Source organism: Aquarana catesbeiana, linkage group LG12, assembly GCF_042186555.1.
Source record: "Aquarana catesbeiana isolate 2022-GZ linkage group LG12, ASM4218655v1, whole genome shotgun sequence".
Taxonomy (NCBI): Eukaryota; Metazoa; Chordata; class Amphibia; order Anura; family Ranidae; genus Aquarana; species Aquarana catesbeiana.
The window spans coordinates 240995865-241019919 of NC_133335.1; the positions used below are offsets into that span (position 1 = coordinate 240995865).

Sequence of the window (24055 nt, forward strand, 5' to 3'; positions counted from 1 at the left end):
CACGGGTGAGCAACCTGTGGGCCCTCCAGCTGTCGCAGAACTACAAGTCCCAGCATTCCCCAGCTTTTTGGAGTCCTGCTTGTATTGGGTCAGCCTTGCAATGCCTCATGGGACTTATGGTGCCACAACAGCTGGAGGGCCGCAGGTTGAGCGCCCATGCCTCAAACCCGTCTAGATTTCACAAACTTTCTCTTTTTTTTTTTTTTTAAGGTGACGATGTCATTTCCATGGCCGACTCTACGACCACCGTGGATGATATTGAAGATGAGCTGTTCAAGATTGAAAGGATCCGAGAGATCCTGGTGAGAAGAGAGTCGGAGCTGAGATACATGTGAGTAATAATCGGAGGTGATCTGTGATGAGCAAATATTCTCTAAATATTGGAGCCCTGGAATCTCCCTGATCTTTGTGTATTTCTCCCAGATCTGTGCAGTAATCCAGTGTGAGACTTCCTGTAATAAAGACTGCCCACTGCTGATCTCTCCTTGTGCAGGGTGACTGGTCTTGTCTCTGCCCCCTCCTGGGTGGAGCCTGCTGGGCCCCTCCTACAGTTCTGTTCTCTCTCTGCTTGTGCAGGGTGACTGGTCTTGTCTCCGCCCCCCTCCTGTAGTTTTCAGGCAGGTGGGTGGAGCCTGCTGGGCCCCTCCAACAGCTCTGCTCTCTCTGCTTGGCAAATAGGTAGCAGGGTGACTGGTCTTGTCTCCGCCCCCCTCCTGTAGTTTTTTGCAGGCAGCCTGCAGTGGGTGGAGCCTGCTGGGCCCCACCCACAGCTCTGCTCTCTGCTTGTGCAGGGTGACTGGTCTTGTCTCCGCTCCCTCCTGTAGTTTTCTGCAGACAGCCTGTAGTGGGTGGAGCCAAATGAGCCCCTCCCACAGCTCTGCTCTCTCTGCTTGAAGTTGTGCAGGGTGACTGGTCTTGTCTCCGCTCCCTCCTGGGTGGAGCCTGCTGGGCCCCTCCCACAGTTCTGCTCTCTCTCTGCTTGTGCAGGGTGACTGGTCTTGTCTCCGCCCCCCTCCTGTAGTTTTCTGCAGGCATCCTGTAGTGGGTGGAGCCTGCTGAGCCCCTCCCACAGCTCTGCTCTCTCTGCTTGTGCGGGGTGACTGGTCTTTTCTCCGCCCCCCTCCTGTAGTTTTCTGCAGGCAGCCTGTAGTGGGTGGTGCCTACTGGGCCCCTCCCACAGCTCTGCTCTCTCTGCTTGTGCAGGGTGACTGGTCTTGTCTCCGCCCCCTCCTGGGTGGAGCCTGCTGGGCCCCTCCCACAGTTCTGCTCTCTCTCTGCTTGTGCGGGGTGACTGGTCTTTTCTCCGCCCCCCTCCTGTAGTTTTCTGCAGGCAGCCTGTAGTGGGTGGAGCCTGCTGAGCCCCTCCCACAGCTCTGCTCTCTCTGCTTGTGCAGGGTGACTGGTCTTTTCTCCGCCCCCCTCCTGTAGTTTTCTGCAGGCAGCCAGTAGTGGGTGGAGCCTACTGGGCCCCTCCCACAGCTCTGCTCTCTCTGCTTGTGCAGGGTGACTGGTCTTGTCTCCGCCCCCTCCTGTAGTTTTCTGCAGGCAGTATAGTGGGTGGAGGCTGCTGAGCCCCTCCCACAGCTCTGCTCTCTCTCCTTGTACAGGGGGATTGGTCTCATCTCTGCCCCTCCTTTAGTTTTCTACAGGCATCTTACAGTGGGTGGAGCCAGCTGAGCCCCTCCCACAACTGTGCTTTCTGCACAGTGATGATGTCACTACCACTTTTACAAGGTAATATCTGGGTTTGCAAAGGCATTTGGTGCTCACAAAGTCGGTTCATATCCTTTGTGGTTATTAACCACTTGCCACAACTTTTACTGTGGACAGGCGGCACATGGGGTTTGCCACCTGTCCGGGATTCACCCGGACTAGAAAGGAAATTACCCCAATGAACTAGAAAGGAAATTAACGGGGATGTTATAGGCAGGTTAGGGGAGTGTGAAAGAGTATTACAAAAGGTATCAAATATAACAACGTTTATTCGTCACATAAGGTAAAAACAATGCCCAAAAGAAGGACAATATAATACATTAGGAGCATAGCATGATGACCCCATGGGTAAGGTGTGCTGGAGCACCGAGCCGGCCAAGATGGCATAATGGCCCAAAAAGGCTTCAAGGTGTTCACAGCTCAACCCAAATCCAACGCGTTTCGGAAACATTTTGTATACTCCTTCTTCAGGTAAGAAAAGGACGCACAACATCTATAAATACAATAAGCAAACAATCGGTACAATATCCAATACGGTCAACACATGGGCTGTAATATGGCAGGATTAAAATGCACACTTACAAGTAATCATCATGTATATTGATGGTGGATTCCAGCAGGACACAGGTAGGCGCAGCCAAATACAAACCAACTCTGTGCAAAATACGGGGACCACAATCAGTCAAAACACTATAAATGACCCCATTGAAAGGGGCCGGGGTAAATACAATGAGATATAGCAAGAAAAATGCAATGAGGAAATACAGTGAGAAAAAGAAAAGTGGAAAAAAAAAAGGGGGGGAAGCACTACACCCCCCCCCTCCCGGATCTCACTTGATCGATCGGGAATGCGGCGATCAAGTCGCAAACCCCTCCCCCCCCACCCTCGGCACGCAAACCATGGCCTTAGCTTATGTTGCACTACAGGTGCGGGGGAGGAGACCAAAGGCGAGCTGAATCTGGGGTGGGGCTCCAGGAAGAGGCTGTTGCTGACTGGGCCGCTGCTTCTCCTCCCGGCCAATCGGGTCTCAGGACCCGCTTCCTGATTGGCCAGGAGGAGAAGCAGGAAGGCAATAGCTAATACTATACGATGGGATCGTGTGATTGCTATACGATGGGATCGTTTGATTGCTATACGATGGGATCGTTTGATTGCTATACGATGGGATCGTGCGATTGCTATGCGATGGGATCGTGTGATTGCTATGCGATCACATGATCACAATGTTAACAAAGCCGTTATGAATTTCCTTCATGGTAGCTGTACTTCCTATAGAGTGATGCTGTGATTGGCCCACAGCTATCACATAGTACCTGGGCTAATCACAGCACCCTGCACCTAACTTAGTGCTGATTTTAATCATCCAATCACGTGAAAGCACAAATGCTGTTTTTTGTATTTTTTTTTTCATTTTCCTTGCACATGATTGGGTATTCAGAAATATAGGGCCAGTTTACGCAGAAGGTTCCTCTGCGATTCACATGCAGTTGTGTGCAATGCTTTTTCGGGCCATTCATCCAACCACACAGTGGCGGCTGGTAAAGTTTTAGGTTGGGGGGGCGCCAGACCCCGCCTTTCCTTTTTGACCCCTCCCACTTGGTAAAAACGGGCGTGGTTTCAGCAAAATAGTGGGCGTGGCTCTAAGGTGGTGTGATTGGCATCTGAGATGAACGAGGGATGGAGGGAGAGGGAGAGAGGGAGGGACAGCAGCCCCAGATCCTACACAACAATAGAAATATTTGTATTCTAGAAAGTTTAACAATCAGCAGATAAAGATACTCCAAACACCTGGTGTTAGCACTTCAATCATCCCGGCACCATGGTTGTTATGGTGTCAGGATGATTGAAGCGCATTATTTCTATTATTACATTGTAATATAAAATGAAATCATTCAACTCACCATAATGCAGAATCAGTGGGAGCCTTGAGCGTGTCACTAGCCATGTCGCCTACAACCAGATGCCATCAGGCGTCCCCAGCGGAGTCTGTCCTTACATCAGGTGCCCCCAGCGGAGTCCCTCTTTACATGCAGCCTATGTCCCACCAAATGCAGCCTGTGTCCTATCAAATGCAGCCTGTGTCCCATTAAATGCAGCCTGTGTCTCATCAAACCCCCCCCCCTTCTCCGCGGGAGCACATTGGTACTTACATTGCTGTGTTGTCCTCTTCTGCGGTGTCTCCTTCCACTGGCAGCGGTGATGGAGGAGTCCGCTCCTGACACCTCCGGTTTTCTCTCTCGGGCGCAATGGGAGAGAGAAAACAGGAAGTGACATCAAACTCAGATGTCAATCAAACCACCCGGCCATAGTAATAGATACTACGCAGCGCCGGGCGGAAGCTACTCGGCGCTCCGGAAAGCGCCACAAGGCAGGACAAAAGCCCGCAAATGCAGCGCCACGTCTGCAATCTCGTGATTGCATAGACGTGGCGCTGCCCATAGTGCACTGTGTCCGGCGTCCGAACACAGAGCACTTATAGACCTTTTTTTGTATTTTTTTTTTAAAGGGCCAGTTTTAAAAAAAGTATTTATTTTTTTTTTTGTTTGTGACTGCCAGGAGGGGGGGGCGGCCCCTATGGACGGGCGGCCACTGCACCCACAGCTAAACAGGGGTGCTCTTTGAAAGCCCGCAGGGCTGCCATTCACTCCTAAAGGCTCCCCCATGCAGCGGGATTGCGAGCGAGGGAACTGCCGGAAAATAACACTTGCACCCATAGCTGTGCGCAGTCTGTTGCATTATGGTGTGCGCCCCAAAGCTTGAACAAACTCACGCCTTTCTCCGCAGCCTCAGCTGCACTGCACAGGGAATGAATGGGAAGTGCTCTGTGCTGAGCGGCTTCCTGTTCATTCACAAACTGAAGCATAGTAAACACAGTTTACTATGCTTCAGTTGTGAATGAACACAATGAGTGAGTGTGTTCACTGTGTTCCTTCCCCCACTCCCCATCCTGAAACATCCCTCACAGCAGCTTGGGGGAGGGGAGGGAAGTCAGCTTCACTGCAGGGCGGAGGGGGCAACACGGGGGGGGGGGGGGGGGCCTGGGCAGTAGGGGGAATCAACACTGCATGTAGTTATTAGGGTGTGCCCAAGCACACCTGGCACACCCCCTGCGCACGCCTATGCTTGCACCATGCAATTTTCATGTCGCTCTGTTTTGAGAATACCGCAGGAACATTTTTCCTCCTCAAAAAACAAGCACATCAGTAAATTTAAATGAACGGGCCCTTGTGCCCCGTGCAAACGCTGCTCACAAAGCCGCAATAAACCAAGCGTTCCCCACTCTCCCCTCCCCCAGTGATCAGACTGTACATTGTAACTTTGTAGAAGGAGGAGGAGTCATTTCCTCCGTCTCCCCTCCCCCAGTGATCAGACTGTACATTGTAACTTTGTAGAAGGAGGAGGAAGCATTTCCTCAGTCTCCCCTCCCCCCAGTGATCAGACTGTACATTGTAACTTTGTAGAAGGAGGAGGAAGCATTTCCTCAGTCTCCCCTCCCCCCAGTGATCAGACTGTACATTGTAACTTTGTAGAAGGAGGAGGAGTCATTTCTTCAGTCTCCCCTCCCCCCGGTGATCAGACTGTACATTGTAAGTTTGTAGAAGGAGAAGGAGGAGTCATTTCCTCAGTCTCCCCTCCCCCCAGTGATCAGACTGTACATTGTAACTTTGTAGAAAATCAAAAGTGAAGACGCTGCAGCAGGGGCTGGTCTACGTCAGACATTTGTGCACAGGCACCAGGATTTGCACCATCTCTGAGCTGCCATCACATTCCAGGAAGTAGATGCTAACCCCTGGATGATGCCTGAATAAAGAGGGTGCCGAACTTCAGGAGGGAAAAGCAGATGAAGGCACTGTCAGGACAGGCCGGGCCGTCTTTAATATTGATTGGACCCTGGGCAAACATTTTCTTGGGCCCTTCCAAATCCACTTATAAACTATTTGCGGGCAGTGGGGGCTCAAGGGGCAGCTGCCTTGGGCCCCACAACAATGACTGGACCCGGGGCAGCTGCCCCTTTTGCCCTGAGGACAGGCAATAAGTAGTGGGCCGTGTGACATATCACCGCACTTTCAGATGCCTTCGGGGTCTCCTCTTTGGAATGATGTCATTTGCAAGGAAAGGAGGCAAAACTGTTTATTGATTATGCTGCATTATTGCAATTAAAAGCCATCGCTTCCTTTATCAATAGACGGGGTATTTTTGCCAATAAGCGATTGTTTTGGGTGGAGACCGTCCTGTTTTCACAGTGCATAAAATAAATAAATGAGGGGGTTTTTTTTGTGGAGCGGTAGTTGCTTTTGCAGGTAAAATCTGGCGCTGGCGTCGGCGTTTGGCGAGGAAGGGGTTAATCCGGCGTCTTTCTGTCGGCTCGCTGCAGTGCAGGAGCGCAGGTGTGAGTCACAGAGAGATGAGTCACCGCTCGCCCCTGGAGGTTGCCTAGCAACCAACGCGTTGCAGGACAACGAGGACCTGTCCGGCCTCATTAGCCGAGTGCTAACTAGACTTGTCAGGGCGACGAGCGATGGGCGCTGCCGACGTCCCGTGGGTCGCTCTGCAGATCTTTCTTCCTCCCCTTCCAGAACCGCGCCTGCAGTCATGAATTCTCCATTCCAGGCGTTAAAAATTAAAGATAAAAAAATGACATCTATGATACAATCCGTCAGTTACATTGTTACACTTTCTGTTCTTCTGAGTCTCCCCTGTAACATTATAACGTTACCGGCCTCAGATCTTACATTTCCTGTAATAGGGCGACAACGCTGATCGTTCTGCAGAGGAATCGCACAGCAGCGTTGTCACCCTGTGCAAAGGCAAGGCTTAGACTGGTCATATAATCTTCTTCCCACTGATCACCAATGTAAGGAACATTCTTCTCACTGATCACCATTGTAAGGAACATTCTTCTCACTGATCACCAATGTAAGGAGCATTCTTCTCACTGATCACCAATGTAAGGAACATTCTTCCCACTGATCACCAATGTAAGGAACATTCTTCTCACTGATCACCAATGTAAGGAGCATTCTTCTCACTGATCACCAATGTAAGGAACATTCTTCCCACTGATCACCAATGTAAGGAACATTCTTCTCACTGATCACCAATGTAAGGAACATTCTTCTCACTGATCACCAATGTAAGGAACATTCTTCTCACTGATCACCAATGTAAGGAACATTCTTCTCACTGATCACCAATGTAAGGAACATTCTTCTCACTGATCACCAATGTAAGGAACATTCTTCCCACTGATCACCAATGTAAGGAACATTCTTCTCACTGATCACCAATGTAAGGAACATTCTTCCCACTGATCACCAATGTAAGGAACATTCTTCTCACTGATCACCAATGTAAGGAACATTCTTCTCACTGATCACCAATGTAAGGAACATTCTTCTCACTGATCACCAATGTAAGGAACATTCTTCTCACTGATCACCAATGTGAGGGACATTCTTCTCACTGATCACCAATGTAATGCCGTGTACACACGAGCGGACTTTACGGCAGACTTTGCTCGGCGGACTTTTCGACGGACTTTCTGAATGAACGGACTTGCCTACACACAATCCACCAAAGTCCGTCGAATTCGTACGTGATGACATACGACCGGACTAAAACAAGGAAGTTCATAGCCAGTAGCCAATAGCTGCCCTAGCGTGGCTTTTTGTCCATCGAACTAGCATACAGACGAGCGGACTTTTTGACCGGACTCGATTTCGACGGATTAATTTAAAACATGTTTCAAATCTAAGTCCGTCCAACTTTTGAGAAAACAAAGTCCGCTGGAGCCCACACACGATCGAATAGTCCGACCAAATCCTGTTCGCCTGGCAAAGTCTGCCGTAAAGTCCGCTCGTGTGTACACGGCATAAGGGACATTCTTCTCACTGATCACCAATGTAAGGAATATTCTTCTCACTGATCACCAATGTAAGGAACATTCTTCCCACTGATCACCAATGTAAGGAGCATTCTTCTCACTGATCACCAATGTAAGGAACATTCTTCTCACTGATCACCAATGTAAGGGACATTCTTCTCACTGATCACCAATGTAAGGGACATTCTTCTCACTGATCACCAATGTAAGGAACATTCTTCTCACTGATCACCAATGTAAGGAACATTCTTCTCACTGATCACCAATGTAAGGAGCATTCTTCTCACTGATCACCAATGTAAGGAACATTCTTCTCACTGATCACCAATGTAAGGAACATTCTTCTCACTGATCACCAATGTAAGGAACATTCTTCTCACTGATCACCAATGTAAGGAACATTCTTCTCACTGATCACCAATGTAAGGGACATTCTTCTCACTGATCACCAATGTAAGGAACATTCTTCTCACTGATCACCAATGTAAGGAACATTCTTCTCACTGATCACCAATGTAAGGAGCATTCTTCTCACTGATCACCAATGTAAGGAACATTCTTCTCACTGATCACCAATGTAAGGAGCATTCTTCTCACTGATCACCAATGTAAGGAACATTCTTCTCACTGATCACCAATGTAAGGAACATTCTTCTCACTGATCACCAATGTAAGGAACATTCTTCCCACTGATCACCAATGTAAGGAGCATTCTTCCCACTGATCACCAATGTAAGGAACATTCTTCTCACTGATCACCAATGTAAGGAACATTCTTCCCACTGATCACCAATGTAAGGAGCATTCTTCTCACTGATCACCAATGTAAGGAACATTCTTCCCACTGACCACCAATGTAAGGGACATTCTTCGCACTGATCACCAATCTAAGGAACATTCTTCTCACTGATCAGGTGGCAGCGGACATCTTACTACACCCAACTACGTGTGGAATTTAGGAGTAATTGTAGCAATAAACTGAGTGGATATAAATAAATATACTATATTGACATCTGTGATGCTGTTTTTAATGTTACATATTGAAAGAAGCTGGACGCCAGCAGTAAAAAGGTGGCAGTGGCCATCTTGGCACACCCTGCACTGCTTAGCACTAAACCTTTAGGCTTTCAAAATTAAACATCCAAACAGCATCCCAGATGTCAGTTTATTATAATCATTTGTATCCGCTGTGAGGAGATTGGCTTGTGGGAATCACCTTTTCTTGAAATGATGGTCATCATACAGGCAGTTTCTTTAAAATTTGGCGGGTTTCCTGCTTAATTTACAGGTGGTTTGCAAAGTCATAAAAATAAACAAAACAGTGAAACAAATCATTGCCGTCCGGCGCTAAACTAAACAGCACGCCGCTCTCTGTACGGTGTGGGGCTGGTCCCCGTCACCCACAAAACATACGGTAAAGCAAACCTTCATTTTCAGTCCAAACAAACAGAGCTCCTCTCTCTCAGATTCCCTTCTGAGTCTCGGCCAGAGCCCTGCTGTGCTCTCTTCCTGGTCATTTAGGCCCCTTTCACACTGGGGCGGTGGGTGCGTCGGCGGTAAAGCGGCGCTATCTTTAGCGCCGCTTTACCGTTAATTTCACAGCGCTATTAGGCCACTAGCGGGGCACTTTTACGCCCCTGCTAGTGGCCAAGAAAGGGTTAAAACCACCGCAAAGCGCTGCTGCCGGTGGTATAGCTGCGCTGACCCATTAATTTCAATGGGCAGGAGCGGTGTATACACTCCACTCCTTCACCGCTCCAAAGATGCGGCTAGCAGGACTCTTTTTAGCGTCCTGCCAGCGCACCGCTCCAGTGTGAGAACCCTCGGGGCTTTCACATTGGAGACACAGCAGCGGCTCTTTACAGGTGCTATTTTTAGCGCTGTAGCGCCTGTAAATTGCCTCAGTGTGAAAGGGGGCATGGACTCAAGTGGACCACAAGACCCGGACCGGAACCAAGCCTGCCACAGAGGCTGAAAAAACCCGGGCCGGAATCCGGTTCAGTCTCTGACAATAGAACCAATGCGAGGTGAAATATACCGATTATCGATGACCTCACATACCGTCACACCACTCACTTTATTGCTAAAATGACTCCTAAATTCAAGACGCTGCTGCCTTCTGACTGTATGTGTTCTGTCAGATTAGCAAATGCCATAGATTCCAACTATACCTGATTTGGAATAAAGTCCCTCTGTCCCTCATCCCTCCTCATTTGTCCCTCATTGTGGTCTGATCTATATAGTTGTACAGTGGCGGCGGGTGCTCAAAATTTTGGGGGTCGGGGGGGGGGGGGGGGGGCACAAACAAACTGAAAAATTCTGAAAAACAAACATCAATTGCAGCCACTGTGCCCATCAATTGCAGCCACTGTTCCTATCAAATGCAGCCACTGTGCCCATCAAATGCAGCCACTATGCCCATCAAATGCAGCCACTGTGCCCATCAAACGCAGCCACTGTGCCCATTAAATGCAGCCACTATGCCCATCAAATTCAGCCACTGTGCCCATCAAATGCAGCCACTGTGCCCATCAAATGCAGCCACTGTGCCCATCAAATGCAGCCACTGTGGCCATCAAACGCAGCCACTGTTCCCATCAATTGCAGCCACTGTTCCTATCAAATGCAGCCACTGTGCCCATTAAATGCAGCCACTATGCCCATCAAATGCAGCCACTGTGCCCATCAAATTCAGCCACTGTTCCCCATCAAATGCTGCCACTCAAATGCGAGGTGAAATATACCGATTATCGATGACCTCACATGCCGTCACACCACTCACTTTATTGCTAAAATTACTCCTAAATTCAAGACGCTGCTGCCTTCTGACTGTATGTGTTCTGTCAGATTAGCAAATGCCATAGATTCCAACTATCCCTGATTTGGAATAAAGTCCCTCTGTCCCTCATTCCTCCTCATTTGTCCCTCATTGTGGTCTGATCTATATAGTTGTACAGTGGCGGCGGGTGCTCAAAATTTTGGGGGGGGGCAAACAAACTGAAAAATTCTGAAAAACAAACATCAATTGCAGCCTGACTGTGCCATCAAACGCAGCCACTGTGCCCGTTAAATGCAGCCACTGTGCCCATCAATTGCAGCCACTGTGCCCGTTAAATGCAGCCACTGTGCCCATCAATTGCAGCCACTGTGCCCGTTAAATGCAGCCACTGTGCCCATCAATTGCAGCCACTGTGCCCATCAATTGCAGCCACTGTGCCCATCAAATGCAGCCACTGTGCCCATCAATTGCAGCCACTGTGCCCATCAATTGCAGCCACTGTGCCCATCAAATGCAGCCACTGTGCCCATCAATTGCAGCCACTGTGCCCATCAAATGCAGCCACTGTTCCCATCAATTGCAGCCACTGTTCCTATCAAATGCAGCCACTGTGCCCATCAAATGCAGCCACTGTGCCCATCAAATGCAGCCACTGTGCCCATCAAATGCAGCCACTGTGCCCATCAAACGCAGCCACTGTGCCCATCAAACGCAGCCACTGTGCTCTTCAAATGCAGCCACTGTGCCCATCAATTGCCGCCACTGTGCCCATCAAATGCAGCCACTGTGCCCATCAATTGCAGCCACTGTGCCCATCAATTGCAGCCACTGTGCCCATCAAATGCAGCCACTGTGCCCATCAAATGCAGCCACTGTTCCCATCAATTGCAGCCACTGTTCCTATCAAATGCAGCCACTGTGCCCATCAAATGCAGCCACTGTGCCCATCAAATGCAGCCACTGTGCCCATCAAATGCAGCCACTGTTCCCATCAATTGCAGCCACTGTTCCTATCAAATGCAGCCACTGTGCCCATCAAACGCAGCCACTGTGCCCATCAAATGCAGCCACTGTGCCCATCAAACGCAGCCACTGTGCCCATCAAACGCAGCCACTGTGCTCTTCAAATGCAGCCACTGTGCCCATCAATTGCCGCCACTGTGCCCATCAAATGCAGCCACTGTGCCCCATCAAACGCTGCCAATGTTCCCCATCAAATAGTGCCTCTGTGCCCCATCAAATGCTGCCAATGTGCCCATCAAATGCTGCCACTGTGCCCATCATATAGTGCCACTGTGACTCCCCCTATCTTAAAAATACACGCCTGCCGCTGTAAATCATGCGCCCGATGTTTGAAAAGGGGCCGGAAGCGTGAATAGGGGGGCGGTGGCGGCGGCTGTGGATAGGTTCATGCAATGCATGAATCTATCCATTATTCATAGAGGCGGGTGGCTGGAAAGAGGGGGTGGCGCCCGTGCGCCCTTATGGACGCACCGCCACTGTAGTTGTACATAAAATGTACTTTTTATCTTTCAAAAAGTGTTTCCCAGCGCTAAACTTTCCATCCAATTTCTAAATTGTTGCATTTGTACATTTCAAAAGCCAATATAAAAGAACAGTAGTGGTAAAAAAAAAAAAAAAACACTTGTGTGTTTAACTAAGGGGGGTGTGGCAGGGGGCGTGTCTTATGCCTACATACTTTTGCTAATAGGTGTCCCTCATTCCCGTCCCAAAAAGTTGGGAGGTGTGCAAAACCTGATCGTGGTGGCACGCATGCGCAGCTGACGGAACGTCACTTCCATTGAATACCTGACGGGTTCGCGCCTGGCGTCCTCCTCATTATCAACTGATGTCATTGGTTGTTCGGAGGCCAGCTGCGAATAGAAGGTTGTAATGGCGCACAATGAAAAAAAAACCTTAAAACTAAAAGGCAGGCTTCCTCCACCCTCTGGCTTGTATACAATTTTTGGGCAATTTTTTAAAGAGTTTTGCCAAAGGAACCCCTGAAGAAAACGTGAAGGCGCCCCCCCCAGGTTGGGGTGCTTGGGTACCCTGGTTGGGCTCTAGAGCAGCCGAGGAGGGTCATTTAGAACTCCAGCTGTAACATTGTAACCAATCTGTCCCATAATTTGCATACCTCCCAACCTATCAGCAAAAGTATGCAGGCATAGGACACACCCCTTGCCACGCCCCCTTAAAAGAGAATTGTACAAAAAAAAAAAACAAGATTGGTTAAACCCACAAGTGATTTTTTTACCACTACTATTCCTTTATATTGGCTTTTGGAATTTGCAAATCCAGCAATTTAGAAATCAGATGAAAGGTTTAGTGCTGGAAAACACTTTTTGATAGATAAAAAGTCCATTTTATATACAACTATATAGATCAGACCAAAATGAGGGACAAATGAGGAGGAATGAGGGACATTGCTCCAAATCCGGGACAGTTGTGAGCTATGAATTTGTCTCACTGCTTCTGTCTGCTCACATCATTTGTAATAAAAAAATCTTTGCCATTCTGAAGCTTCCCTCCAACCACTTTGCATATTATTTTATACACACTGGGATTCTGTACTTGGCAAATACGCTGCAGAAATCCCCCTCCACTGAGTCTGGCTGCAGCCATTTTAACTGTGGGCAGCTGAAGCCGCTGCCTGTTCACTTCCTGGATTTACACAGAGGCACACCTCCAGCTCTGCGGCTCTCATTGGCCCTCTTATGACTCATCCCTCCTCCCTTCCTGTGCATGATGTCATAATCCTAGGCTAATGACCAGACAGGAAACAGGAAGTGGGCTGTATAAGGGATTTACTGGCATAAAAAAAAAATGTTTTACTATCCAAAGCCTATTAGATTGTAAGCTCTTCTGAGCAGGGCCCTCTTAATCCTATTGTATTGTATTGTATTGTTACTGTATTGTCTCCCTTTTATATTGTAAAGCGCTGCGTAAACTGTTGGCGCTATATAAATCCTGTATAATAATAATAATAATAATAATAATAATAATAATAATAAAGATAAAACAACAAGAACAAGAAGAGCAGAAGATTTAATAGATGAAATGATGACTGAAGGCTCGGCTTTAACATTGCCTTGCTGTGTGATAGAATTGATAAATGTCCCCCAATCGTCGCCATTCTCTAACCGTCCGATTGTTGTGTGTGTGTGCAGGATGGACGATTTCCATCTGTGTGAAGAAATTACCAGGCTGAAGAAGGATCTGAAGAAACTTGTGGCCATTCCAGGTAAGAACCAATACGGTGGCTGAGTAAACCTCATTCCCATGGTGGAAAACCCCCCCCCGTCCCGTATAAAGGAAAATAAATAAATAAATAAAAGCCCCCCCCCCCCCCCGCCAGTACTGGCTGTTTTCTGTGTGGCAGAGCTGTGTAAATCTTAAGACTGGATGGACAGAAATAGAAATCCTTTGGAACAGCTCAACATATCTGTATTGTATCTCTGTACAATGTAGCTGATTGCCTGGGATTTTAAGGGTAGAAGATGTGTGCTAGGAGGGGTGATTTTTTTTTTGGGGGGGGGGCATTTCTGCTGGGGGGGATTTGGGGATGGGGGGGGCAAAGATTTGTACTGGGAGGGGGGGGAATTATGCTTAGGTGGTAAGCATGCAGATTAGTTCTGGGTTTTTTTTTTGGGGGGGGGGGTATTTTTGCTGACACATAATGGGCTCTGGATGACCTTGGTGTCAGCACTGCCTCCCCCTTATGGGCGGAGATTATCAGCACTCGACACCCCGCTGCCACTTTGCAAAACGGCCAGCAGATGACAGACCCAGCCCAGGCTGCACACAGAGAGCTGGCGGGCCATGCATTGGGCACCTGACCTCTATGTTATAGCAGGGAGGTGTTCTGTAGTTCTGTAGTCCACAGAGATAGCTCAGCATCCAGCACCCTGCCTGTGGCTCAGCAATATGCCCAGCAGGTGGAGGACCCAGCCCAGGAAGTGGCAGGCTGTATGCAGAGAGCTGGTGGGCCGTGCATTGGGCACCTGACCTCTATGTTATAGCAGGGAGGTGTTCTGTAGTTCTGTAGTCCACAGAGATAGCTCAGCATCCAGCACCCTGCCTGTGGCTCAGCAATATGCCCAGCAGGTGGAGGACCCAGCCCAGGATGCGGCAGGCTGTATGCAGAGAGCTGGCGGGCCGTGCATTGGGCACCAGGGCTCTATATTATAGCAGGGAGGTGTTCTGTAGTTCTGTAGTCCACAGAGATAGCTGGAAGCAATGTAACTAATAGGAATAGAGCAGAAGCAGAAAGCACAGGAAGTTATCAGCTCACATGATTTCTGGCAGGATCAACAGGTATTTTTTTTTTGCAATAGCTGGGCAGATGTAACACAACGTTCAGCGGTATATTTAACAGATTCAAAGAGTGCAAATAATCATTTGCCAACATTTCGATCCAATGAAAGCTTCTGATTCCATCAGCCCCGCCTATGTCTGGACTCCCGATTCTTCTCAATGTACTGCATGGAGTAACGGGAAGTTTCCTTTTCCAGAGAAGGAGAAGACGCAGGAGGACCATCAGAAGGAGGAGGAGCTTCTCCAGTCCATCAGCAAATTGGTGGAGACGCGGGATTTCTTAGTAGATGATGTGGAATTTGAGAGGTTACGGTAAGTGGTCCTGCTCATGGTGGACGGGGGTCCCCCCAATCTTCTGCTGCTGGACCCCATCCAGTTATTCTGTGGAGGAACGGGATACCATCATGGGACCGTGTGCTGGTGAGCCAACATTTCCACATGAGTTCAAAGTAGAAATGATGGCAGCTTACCAGGAACCACACAAAAGAGGATTAGTGTACATAACAGCTTCACATCTTCCAGCTGCTGGGTGTACATAACAGCTTCCCATCTCCCAGCTTCTGAGTGTACATAACAGCTTCTCATCTCCCAGCTGCTGAGTGTACATAACAGCTTCCCATCTCCCAGCTCCTGAGTGTACATAACAGCTTCTCATCTCTCAGCTGCTGAGTGTACATAACAGCTTCTCATCTCCCAGCTGCTGAGTGTACATAACAGCTTCTCATCTCCCAGCTGATGTGTACATAACAGCTTCACATCTCCCAGCTCCTGAGTGTACATAACAACTTCACATCTCCCAGCTGCTGAGTGTACATAACAGCTTCCCATCTCCCAGCTGCTGAGTGTACATAACAGCTTCACATCTCCCAGCTGCTGAGTGTACATAACAGCTTCACATCTCCCAGCTGCTGAGTGTACATAACAGCTTCTCATCTCCCAGCTGCTGAGTGTACATAACAGCTTCCCATCTCCCAGCTCCTGAGTGTACATAACAGCTTCCCATCTCCCAGCTGCTGAGTGTACATAACAGCTTCACATCTCCCAGTTGCTGAGTGTACATAACAGCTTCTCATCTCCCAGCTCCTGAGTGTACATAACAACTTCACATCTCCCAGTTGCTGAGTGTACATAACAGCTTCACATCTCCCAGCTCCTGAGTGTACATAACAACTTCACATCTCCCAGCTGCTGAGTGTACATAACAGCTTCCCATCTCCCAGCTGCTGAGTGTACATAACAGCTTCACATCTCCCAGTTGCTGAGTGTACATAACAGCTTCACATCTCCCAGCTCCTGAGTGTACATAACAACTTCACATCTCCCAGCTGCTGAGTGTACATAACAGCTTCACATCTTCCAGCTGCTGAGTGTACATAACAACTTCACATCTCCCAGCTGCTGAGTGTACATAACAGCTTCACATCTTCCAGCTGCTGAGTGTACATAACAGCTTCACATCTCCCAGCTGCTGAGTGTACATAACAGCTTCTCATCTCCCAGCTGCTGAGTGTACATAACAGCTTCCCATCTCCCAGCTCCTGAGTGTACATAACAGCTTCTCATCTCTCAGCTGCTGAGTGTACATAACAGCTTCTCATCTCCCAGCTGCTGAGTGTACATAACAGCTTCTCATCTCCCAGCTGATGTGTACATAACAGCTTCACATCTCCCAGCTCCTGAGTGTACATAACAACTTCACATCTCCCAGCTGCTGAGTGTACATAACAGCTTCCCATCTCCCAGCTGCTGAGTGTACATAACAGCTTCTCATCTCCCAGCTGATGTGTACATAACAGCTTCACATCTCCTAGCTCCTGAGTGTACATAACAACTTCACATCTCCCAGCTGCTGAGTGTACATAACAACTTCACATCTCCCAGCTGCTGAGTGTACATAACAGCTTCCCATCTCCCAGCTGCTGAGTGTACATAACAGCTTCCCATCTCCCAGCTCCTGAGTGTACATAACAGCTTCTCATCTCTCAGCTGCTGAGTGTACATAACAGCTTCCCATCTCCCAGCTGCTGAGTGTACATAACAGCTTCCCATCTCCCAGCTGCTGAGTGTACATAACAGCTTCCCATCTCCCAGCTGCTGAGTGTACATAACAGCTTCACATCTCCCAGCTCCTGAGTGTACATAACAACTTCACATCTCCCAGCTGCTGAGTGTACATAACAGCTTCCCATCTCCCAGCTGCTGAGTGTACATAACAGCTTCCCATCTCCCAGCTCCTGAGTGTACATAACAACTTCACATCTCCCAGCTGCTGAGTGTACATAACAGCTTCACATCTTCCAGCTGCTGAGTGTACATAGCAGCTTCTCATCTCTCAGCTGCTGAGTGTACATAACAGCTTCTCATCTCCCAGCTGCTGAGTGTACATAACAGCTTCTCATCTCCCAGCTGCTGAGTGTACATAACAGCTTCCCATCTCCCAGCTCCTGAGTGTACATAACAGCTTCTCATCTCTCAGCTGCTGAGTGTACATAACAGCTTCTCATCTCCCAGCTGCTGAGTGTACATAACAGCTTCTCATCTCCCAGCTGATGTGTACATAACAGCTTCCCATCTCCCAGCTGCTGAGTGTACATAACAGCTTCCCATCTCCCAGCTCCTGAGTGTACATAACAACTTCACATCTCCCAGCTGCTGAGTGTACATAACAGCTTCTCATCTCCCAGCTGCTGAGTGTAAATAACAGCTTCACATCTCCCAGCTCCTGAGTGTACATAACAGCTTCACATCTTCCAGCTGCTGAGTGTACATAACAGCTTCTCATCTCCCAGCTGCTGAGTGTACATAACAGCTTCTCATCTCCCAGCTGCTGAGTGTACATAACAGCTTCCCATCTCCCAGCTGCTGAGTGTACATAACAGCTTCACATCTCCCAGCTCCTGAGTGTACATAACAACTTCACATCTCCCAGCTGCTGAGTGTACATAACAGCTTCCCATCTCCCAGCTACTGAGTGTACATAACAGCTTCCCATCTCCCAGCTCCTGAGTGTACATAACAACTTCACATCTCCCAGCTGCTGAGTGTACATAACAGCTTCACATCTTCCAGCTGCTGAGTGTACATAACAGCTTCTCATCTCTCAGCTGCTGAGTGTACATAACAGCTTCTCATCTCCCAGCTGCTGAGTGTACATAACAGCTTCTCATCTCCCAGCTGCTGAGTGTACATAACAGCTTCCCATCTCCCAGCTCCTGAGTGTACATAACAGCTTCTCATCTCTCAGCTGCTGAGTGTACATAACAGCTTCTCATCTCCCAGCTGCTGAGTGTACATAACAGCTTCTCATCTCCCAGCTGATGTGTACATAACAGCTTCTCATCTCCCAGCTGATGTGTACATAACAGCTTCCCATCTCCCAGCTGCTGAGTGTACATAACAGCTTCCCATCTCCCAGCTCCTGAGTGTACATAACAACTTCACATCTCCCAGCTGCTGAGTGTACATAACAGCTTCCCATCTCCCAGCTGCTGAGTGTACATAACAGCTTCCCATCTCCCAGCTCCTGAGTGTACATAACAACTTCACATCTCCCAGCTGCTGAGTGTACATAACAGCTTCTCATCTCCCAGCTGCTGAGTGTAAATAACAGCTTCACATCTCCCAGCTCCTGAGTGTACATAACAGCTTCACATCTTCCAGCTGCTGAGTGTACATAACAGCTTCTCATCTCCCAGCTGCTGAGTGTACATAACAGCTTCTCATCTCCCAGCTGCTGAGTGTACATAACAGCTTCACATCTCCCAGCTGCTGCGTGTACATAACAGCTTCCCATCTCCCAGCTCCTGAGTGTACATAACAACTTCACATCTCCCAGCTGCTGAGTGTACATAACAGCTTCTCATCTCCCAGCTGCTGAGTGTACATAACAGCTTCTCATCTCCCAGCTGCTGAGTGTACATAACAGCTTCACATCTCCCAGCTGCTGCGTGTACATAACAGCTTCCCATCTCCCAGCTCCTGAGTGTACATAACAACTTCACATCTCCCAGCTGCTGAGTGTACATAACAGCTTCTCATCTCCCAGCTGCTGAGTGTAAATAACAGCTTCACATCTCCCAGCTCCTGAGTGTACATAACAGCTTCACATCTCCCAGCTCCTGAGTGTACATAACAGCTTCACATCTCCCAGCTGCTGCGTGTACATAACAGCTTCCCATCTCCCAGCTCCTGAGTGTACATAACAACTTCACATCTCCCAGCTGCTGAGTGTACATAACAGCTTCTCATCTCCCAGCTGCTGAGTGTAAATAACAGCTTCACATCTCCCAGCTCCTGAGTGTACATAACAGCTTCACATCTCCCAGCTCCTGAGTGTACATAACAGCTTCACATCTCCCAGCTCCTGAGTGTACATAACAGCTTCCCATCTCCCAGCTCCTGAGTGTACATAACAGCTTCACATCTCCCAGTTCCTGAGTGTACATAACAGCTTCCCATCTCCCAGCTCCTGAGTGTACATAACAGCTTCACATCTCCCAGCTCCTGAGTGTACATAACAACTTCACATCTCCCAGCTGCTGAATGTACATAACAGCTTCACATCTCCCAGCTCCTGAGTGTACATAACAACTTCACATCTCCCAGCTGCTGAGTGTACACAACAGCTTCTCATCTCCCAGCTGCTGAGTGTAAATAACAGCTTCACAACATCTCCCAGCTCCTGAGTGTACATAACAGCTTCACATCTCCCAGCTCCTGAGTGTACATAACAGCTTCACATCTTCCAGCTGCTGAGTGTACATAACAGCTTCTCATCTCCCAGCTGCTGAGTGTACATGACAGCTTCACATCTTCCAGCTGCTGAGTGTACATAACAGCTTCTCATCTCCCAGCTGCTGAGTGTACATAACAGCTTCTCATCTCCCAGCTGCTGAGTGTACATAACAGCTTCCCATCTCCCAGCTCCTGAGTGTACATAACAACTTCACATCTCCCAGCTGCTGAGTGTACATAACAGCTTTACCTCTCCCAGATCCTGAGTGTACATAACAGCTTCACATCTCCCAGCTGCTGAGTGTACATAACAGCTTCTCATCTCCCAGCTGCTGAGTGTACATAACAGCTTCACATCTCCCAGCTGCTGAGTGTACATAACAGCTTCACATCTCCCAGCTCCTGAGTGTACATAACAGCTTCACATCTTCTAGCTGCTGAGTGTACATAACAGCTTCTCATCTCCCAGCTGCTGAGTGTACATAACAGCTTCACATCTTCCAGCTGCTTAGTGTACATAACAGCTTCTCATCTCCTAGCTGCTGAGTGTACATAACAGCTTCTCATCTCCCAGCTGCTGAGTGTACATAACAGCTTCCCATCTCCCAGCTCCTGAGTGTACATAACAACTTCACATCTCCCAGCTGCTGAGTGTACATAACAGCTTCTCATCTCCCAGCTGCTGAGTGTAAATAACAGCTTCACATCTCCCAGCTCCTGAGTGTACATAACAGCTTTACCTCTCCCAGATCCTGAGTGTACATAACAGCTTCACATCTCCCAGCTGCTAAGTGTACATAACAGCTTCTCGTCTCCCAGCTCCTGAGTGTGCATAACAGCTTCACATCTTCCAGCTCCTAAGTGTAAATAACAGCTTCCCATCTCCCAGCTCCTGAGTGTTCATAACAGCTTCCCATCTCCCAGCTCCTGAGTGTACATAACAGCTTCACATCTCCCAGTTCCTGAGTGTACATAACAGCTTCCCATCTCCCAGTTCCTGAGTGTACATAACAGCTTCACATCTCCCAGTTCCTGAGTGTACATAACAGCTTCCCATCTCCTAGCTCCTGAGTGTACATAACAGCTTTCCATCTCCCAGCTCTTGAGTGTACATAACAGCTTCCCATCTCCTAGCTCCTGAGTGTACATAACAGCTTCTCATCTCCAAACTCCTGAGTGTACATAACAGTTTCACATCTCCCAGCTCCTGAGTGTACATAACAGCTTCCCAGCTCCTGAGTGTACATAACAGCTTCCCATCTCCCAGCTCCTGAGTGTACATAACAGCTTCTCATCTCCCAGCTCCTGAGTGTACATAACAGCTTCACATCTCCCAGCTCCTGAGTGTACATAACAGCTTCCCAGCTCCTGAGTGTACATAACAGCTTCCCATCTCCCAGCTCCTGAGTGTACATAACAGCTTCCCATCTCCCAGCTCCTGAGTGTACATAACCACCTCACTTTCACCTCTTTACATTTCCGTTGTTACTACTAACTATGTTTTGGGTTCTCCTCAAATACAACAAATGTCTATGTAACGCTGTGTCCTTGTCTCTTTTCAGGGAGCGGGAGGAGGACAAGGACATGGCCGACTTTCTGCAGAGCCGACTTTCCAAAAGTTACCTGAAGAAGGCAGGTGAGCCCAGAAAACCTCGTGATACTTTGTTTGCTGCCAAGGTGTAAGACCAGTCATAGTGCCCCCTACAGGTACTTGGTGACCTGGTCACGGGGTTCACCCTCCACCCCTCAATGGACCCACCATCTGCAGAACTGCTTTATTATCACGCGCCTGTCATGAGGGCAATATGGCAGCTGCTTCTGCTCTCCTTCTAAAAATTCTAGTTGCCTGGCTACATCTGGCTCCCAAGTCACTGATTCGGGAACAGCCCTCAGCATATAAAACAAGGAATTCCTCATCTCTATACCAGTTCTGTACCATCTTCAGAAGGTGGGGGTCAGCATTAAAGCTGAAGCATCAGAAGGGGAGCCACACACCTGGCATTTTCAGAAGTATAGGTCGGTATTGAGACAAAAGAATCATCATGAGAGCCAGGCATCTGGCAGTTTCAGAAGGAGGGGTTGGTATTGAAAACATAGCATCATCATGAAAGCCAGGCATCTGGTATTTTCAGGAGAGGTCCGCACTGAAATAAAAGCATCATGAAAGCCAGACATCTGGTATTTTCAGAAATAGAGATCAGTATTGAAACAAAAGCATCATCATGAGAGCCAGATATCAGGTATTTTCAGAAGAAGGGGTTGGTATTGAAAACAAAGCACTAGCATGAGAGCCAGGCACTCAATTAAATCGTCTGCATGAGAGCCAGGCACCTTACATTTTTGGTAGGAAGGGGTAAATATTGGGATCGAAGCATGATGACGTCACCTTTGGTGCTGTGGGAGGAAAAGGGGAGTATACAGTGCCTGGAAAAAGTATTCACACCCCTTGAAATTCTCCACATTTTGTCATGTTACAACCAAAAACGTAAATGTATTTTATTGGGATTTTATGTGATAGACCAACACAAAGTGTCACATAATTGTGAAGTGGAAGGAAAATGATAAATGATACAAATAAATATGTGTAAAGTGGGGGGGGGGGGCATTTTGTATTCAGCCCACTTTACTCTGATACCCCTAACTAAAATCTAGAGGAAACAATTGCCTTCAGAAGTCACCTGATTAGTAAATAGAGTCCACCTGTGTGTAATTTAATCTCAGTATTAATACAGCTGTTCTGTGAAGCCCTCAGAGGTTTGTTAGAGAGCCTTAGTGAACAAACAGCATCATGAAGGCCAAGGAACACACCAGACAGGTCAGGGATAAAGTTGTGGAGAAGTATAAAGTAGGGTTAGGTTATAAAAAAAACATCCCAAGCTTTAAACATCTCACGGAGATCTGTTCAATCCATCATCGGAAAATGGAAAGAGTATGGCACAACTGCAAACCTACCAAGACATGGCCGTCCACCTAAACTGACCGGCCGGGCAAGGAGAGCATTCATCAGAGAAGAGCCAAGAGGTCCATGGAAACTCTGGAGGAGCTGCAGAGATCCACAGCTCAGGTGGGAGAATCTGTCCACAGGACAACTATTAGTCGTGTTCTCCACAAATCTGCCCTTTATGGAAGAGTGACAAGAAGAAAGACATTGGTGAAAGAAAGTCATAAGAAGTCCTGTTTGTAGTTTGTGAGAAGCCATGTGGAGGACACAGCAAACATGTGGAAGAAGGTGATCTGGTCAGAGGAGACCAAAATTCTACTTTATGACCTAAAAGCAAAACACTATGTGTGGGGAAACTAACACTGCACATCACCCTGAACACACCATCCCCACCGTGAAACATGGTGGTGGCAGCATCATGTGGTGGGGATGCTTTTCTTCAGCAGGGACAGGGAAGCTGGTCAGAGTTGATGGGAAGATGGATGGAGACAAATACAGGACAATCTTAGAAGAAAACCTGTTAGAGTCTACAAAAGACTTGAGACTGGGGAGGAGGTTCACCTTCCAGCAGGACAACGACCCGAAACATCCAGCCAGAGCTACAATGGAATGGTTTAGATCAAAGCATATTCATGTGTTAGAATGGCCCAGTCACAGTCCAGACCTAAATCACATTGAGAATCTGTGGCAAGACTTGAAAATTGCTGTTCACAGACGCTCTCCATCCAATCTGACAGAGCTTGAGATATTTTACAAAGAAGAATGGGCAGAAATGTCCTCTCTAGATGTGCAAAGCTGGTAGAGACATCCCCAAAAAGACTTGTAGAGAAAGGGGGTTCTACAAAGTATTGACTCCGGGGGGGCGCCATACAAATGCCCCTCCCCCCACACTTTTCACATATTTATTTGTATCATTTATCATTTTCCTTCCACTTCACAATTATGTGACACTTTGTGTTGGTCTATCACATACAACACATTTACATTTTTGGTTGTAACATGACAAAATGTGGGGAATTTCAAGGGGTATGAATACTTTTTCAAGGCACTGTATATATCTAACCTCCCCCACCCCTCAGGGTACTGTTATGCAGCGTTTTAGGGCCAGGGGGTGGGGCAGTGACACGCATAGTGGATGAAGGTACACATTTTAGCTTGTTAGGGCGTCCAATTCAATCCAATGAGCGGCCTTCACCACAACGCATGTTCATACAGGACGTTCCTGTAAAACCCCTCAACGCATGTGCGCCAAGGAACCGCAAAGACATATCAAGATGGCTGACAGGTTCACTTTACGCTTTTCTGAGATGAAACCGGAGTTAGAGAGAAGGATTAATCATCAGTGGTTCTGTCGCCCTGAACCTCCCCACCCCCGTCCTCACTCTATAATCCCTGGAGGACCCCCCCCCCCGTCGCCCCCGACCTCCGCTTTCAGTAATCTTCTGGAGATTTGCGCACATCAAAACGCCACGTTAAATAAATCCCCTTTGTGGCGCGATGCATTATTCGAAGAGTTTACAAAAAGCCGCTCCTGGTGCTTAAAACGTCTCCTTTTAATGAAGAAGCTCCATGAGCAGTGCTGAAGTAGAAAGTGTTGGACCAAGCTGAAATCTGATTGGTTGTTAAGCCTATGCACGATTTGCATATTGCTTTTTAGATCTTAATTTTAGATTTAGATTTTAGATT

The 24055-nt window shown here is 48.0% G+C and overlaps 1 protein-coding gene across 1 annotated transcript in view; it reads left to right on the top strand.

Moving 5' to 3' along the window:
- Nucleotides 1-24055, top strand: part of LOC141113718 (bMERB domain-containing protein 1-like) — a 49012-nt gene that overhangs the window by 8759 nt on the left and 16198 nt on the right. Inside the window, exons 2-5 of the mRNA XM_073606994.1 lie at nt 211-331; nt 13548-13621; nt 14892-15006; nt 20991-21064. Of these exons, the coding sequence (XP_073463095.1) occupies nt 211-331; nt 13548-13621; nt 14892-15006; nt 20991-21064 (384 nt within the window). The remainder of the gene's footprint in view (nt 1-210; nt 332-13547; nt 13622-14891; nt 15007-20990; nt 21065-24055) is intronic.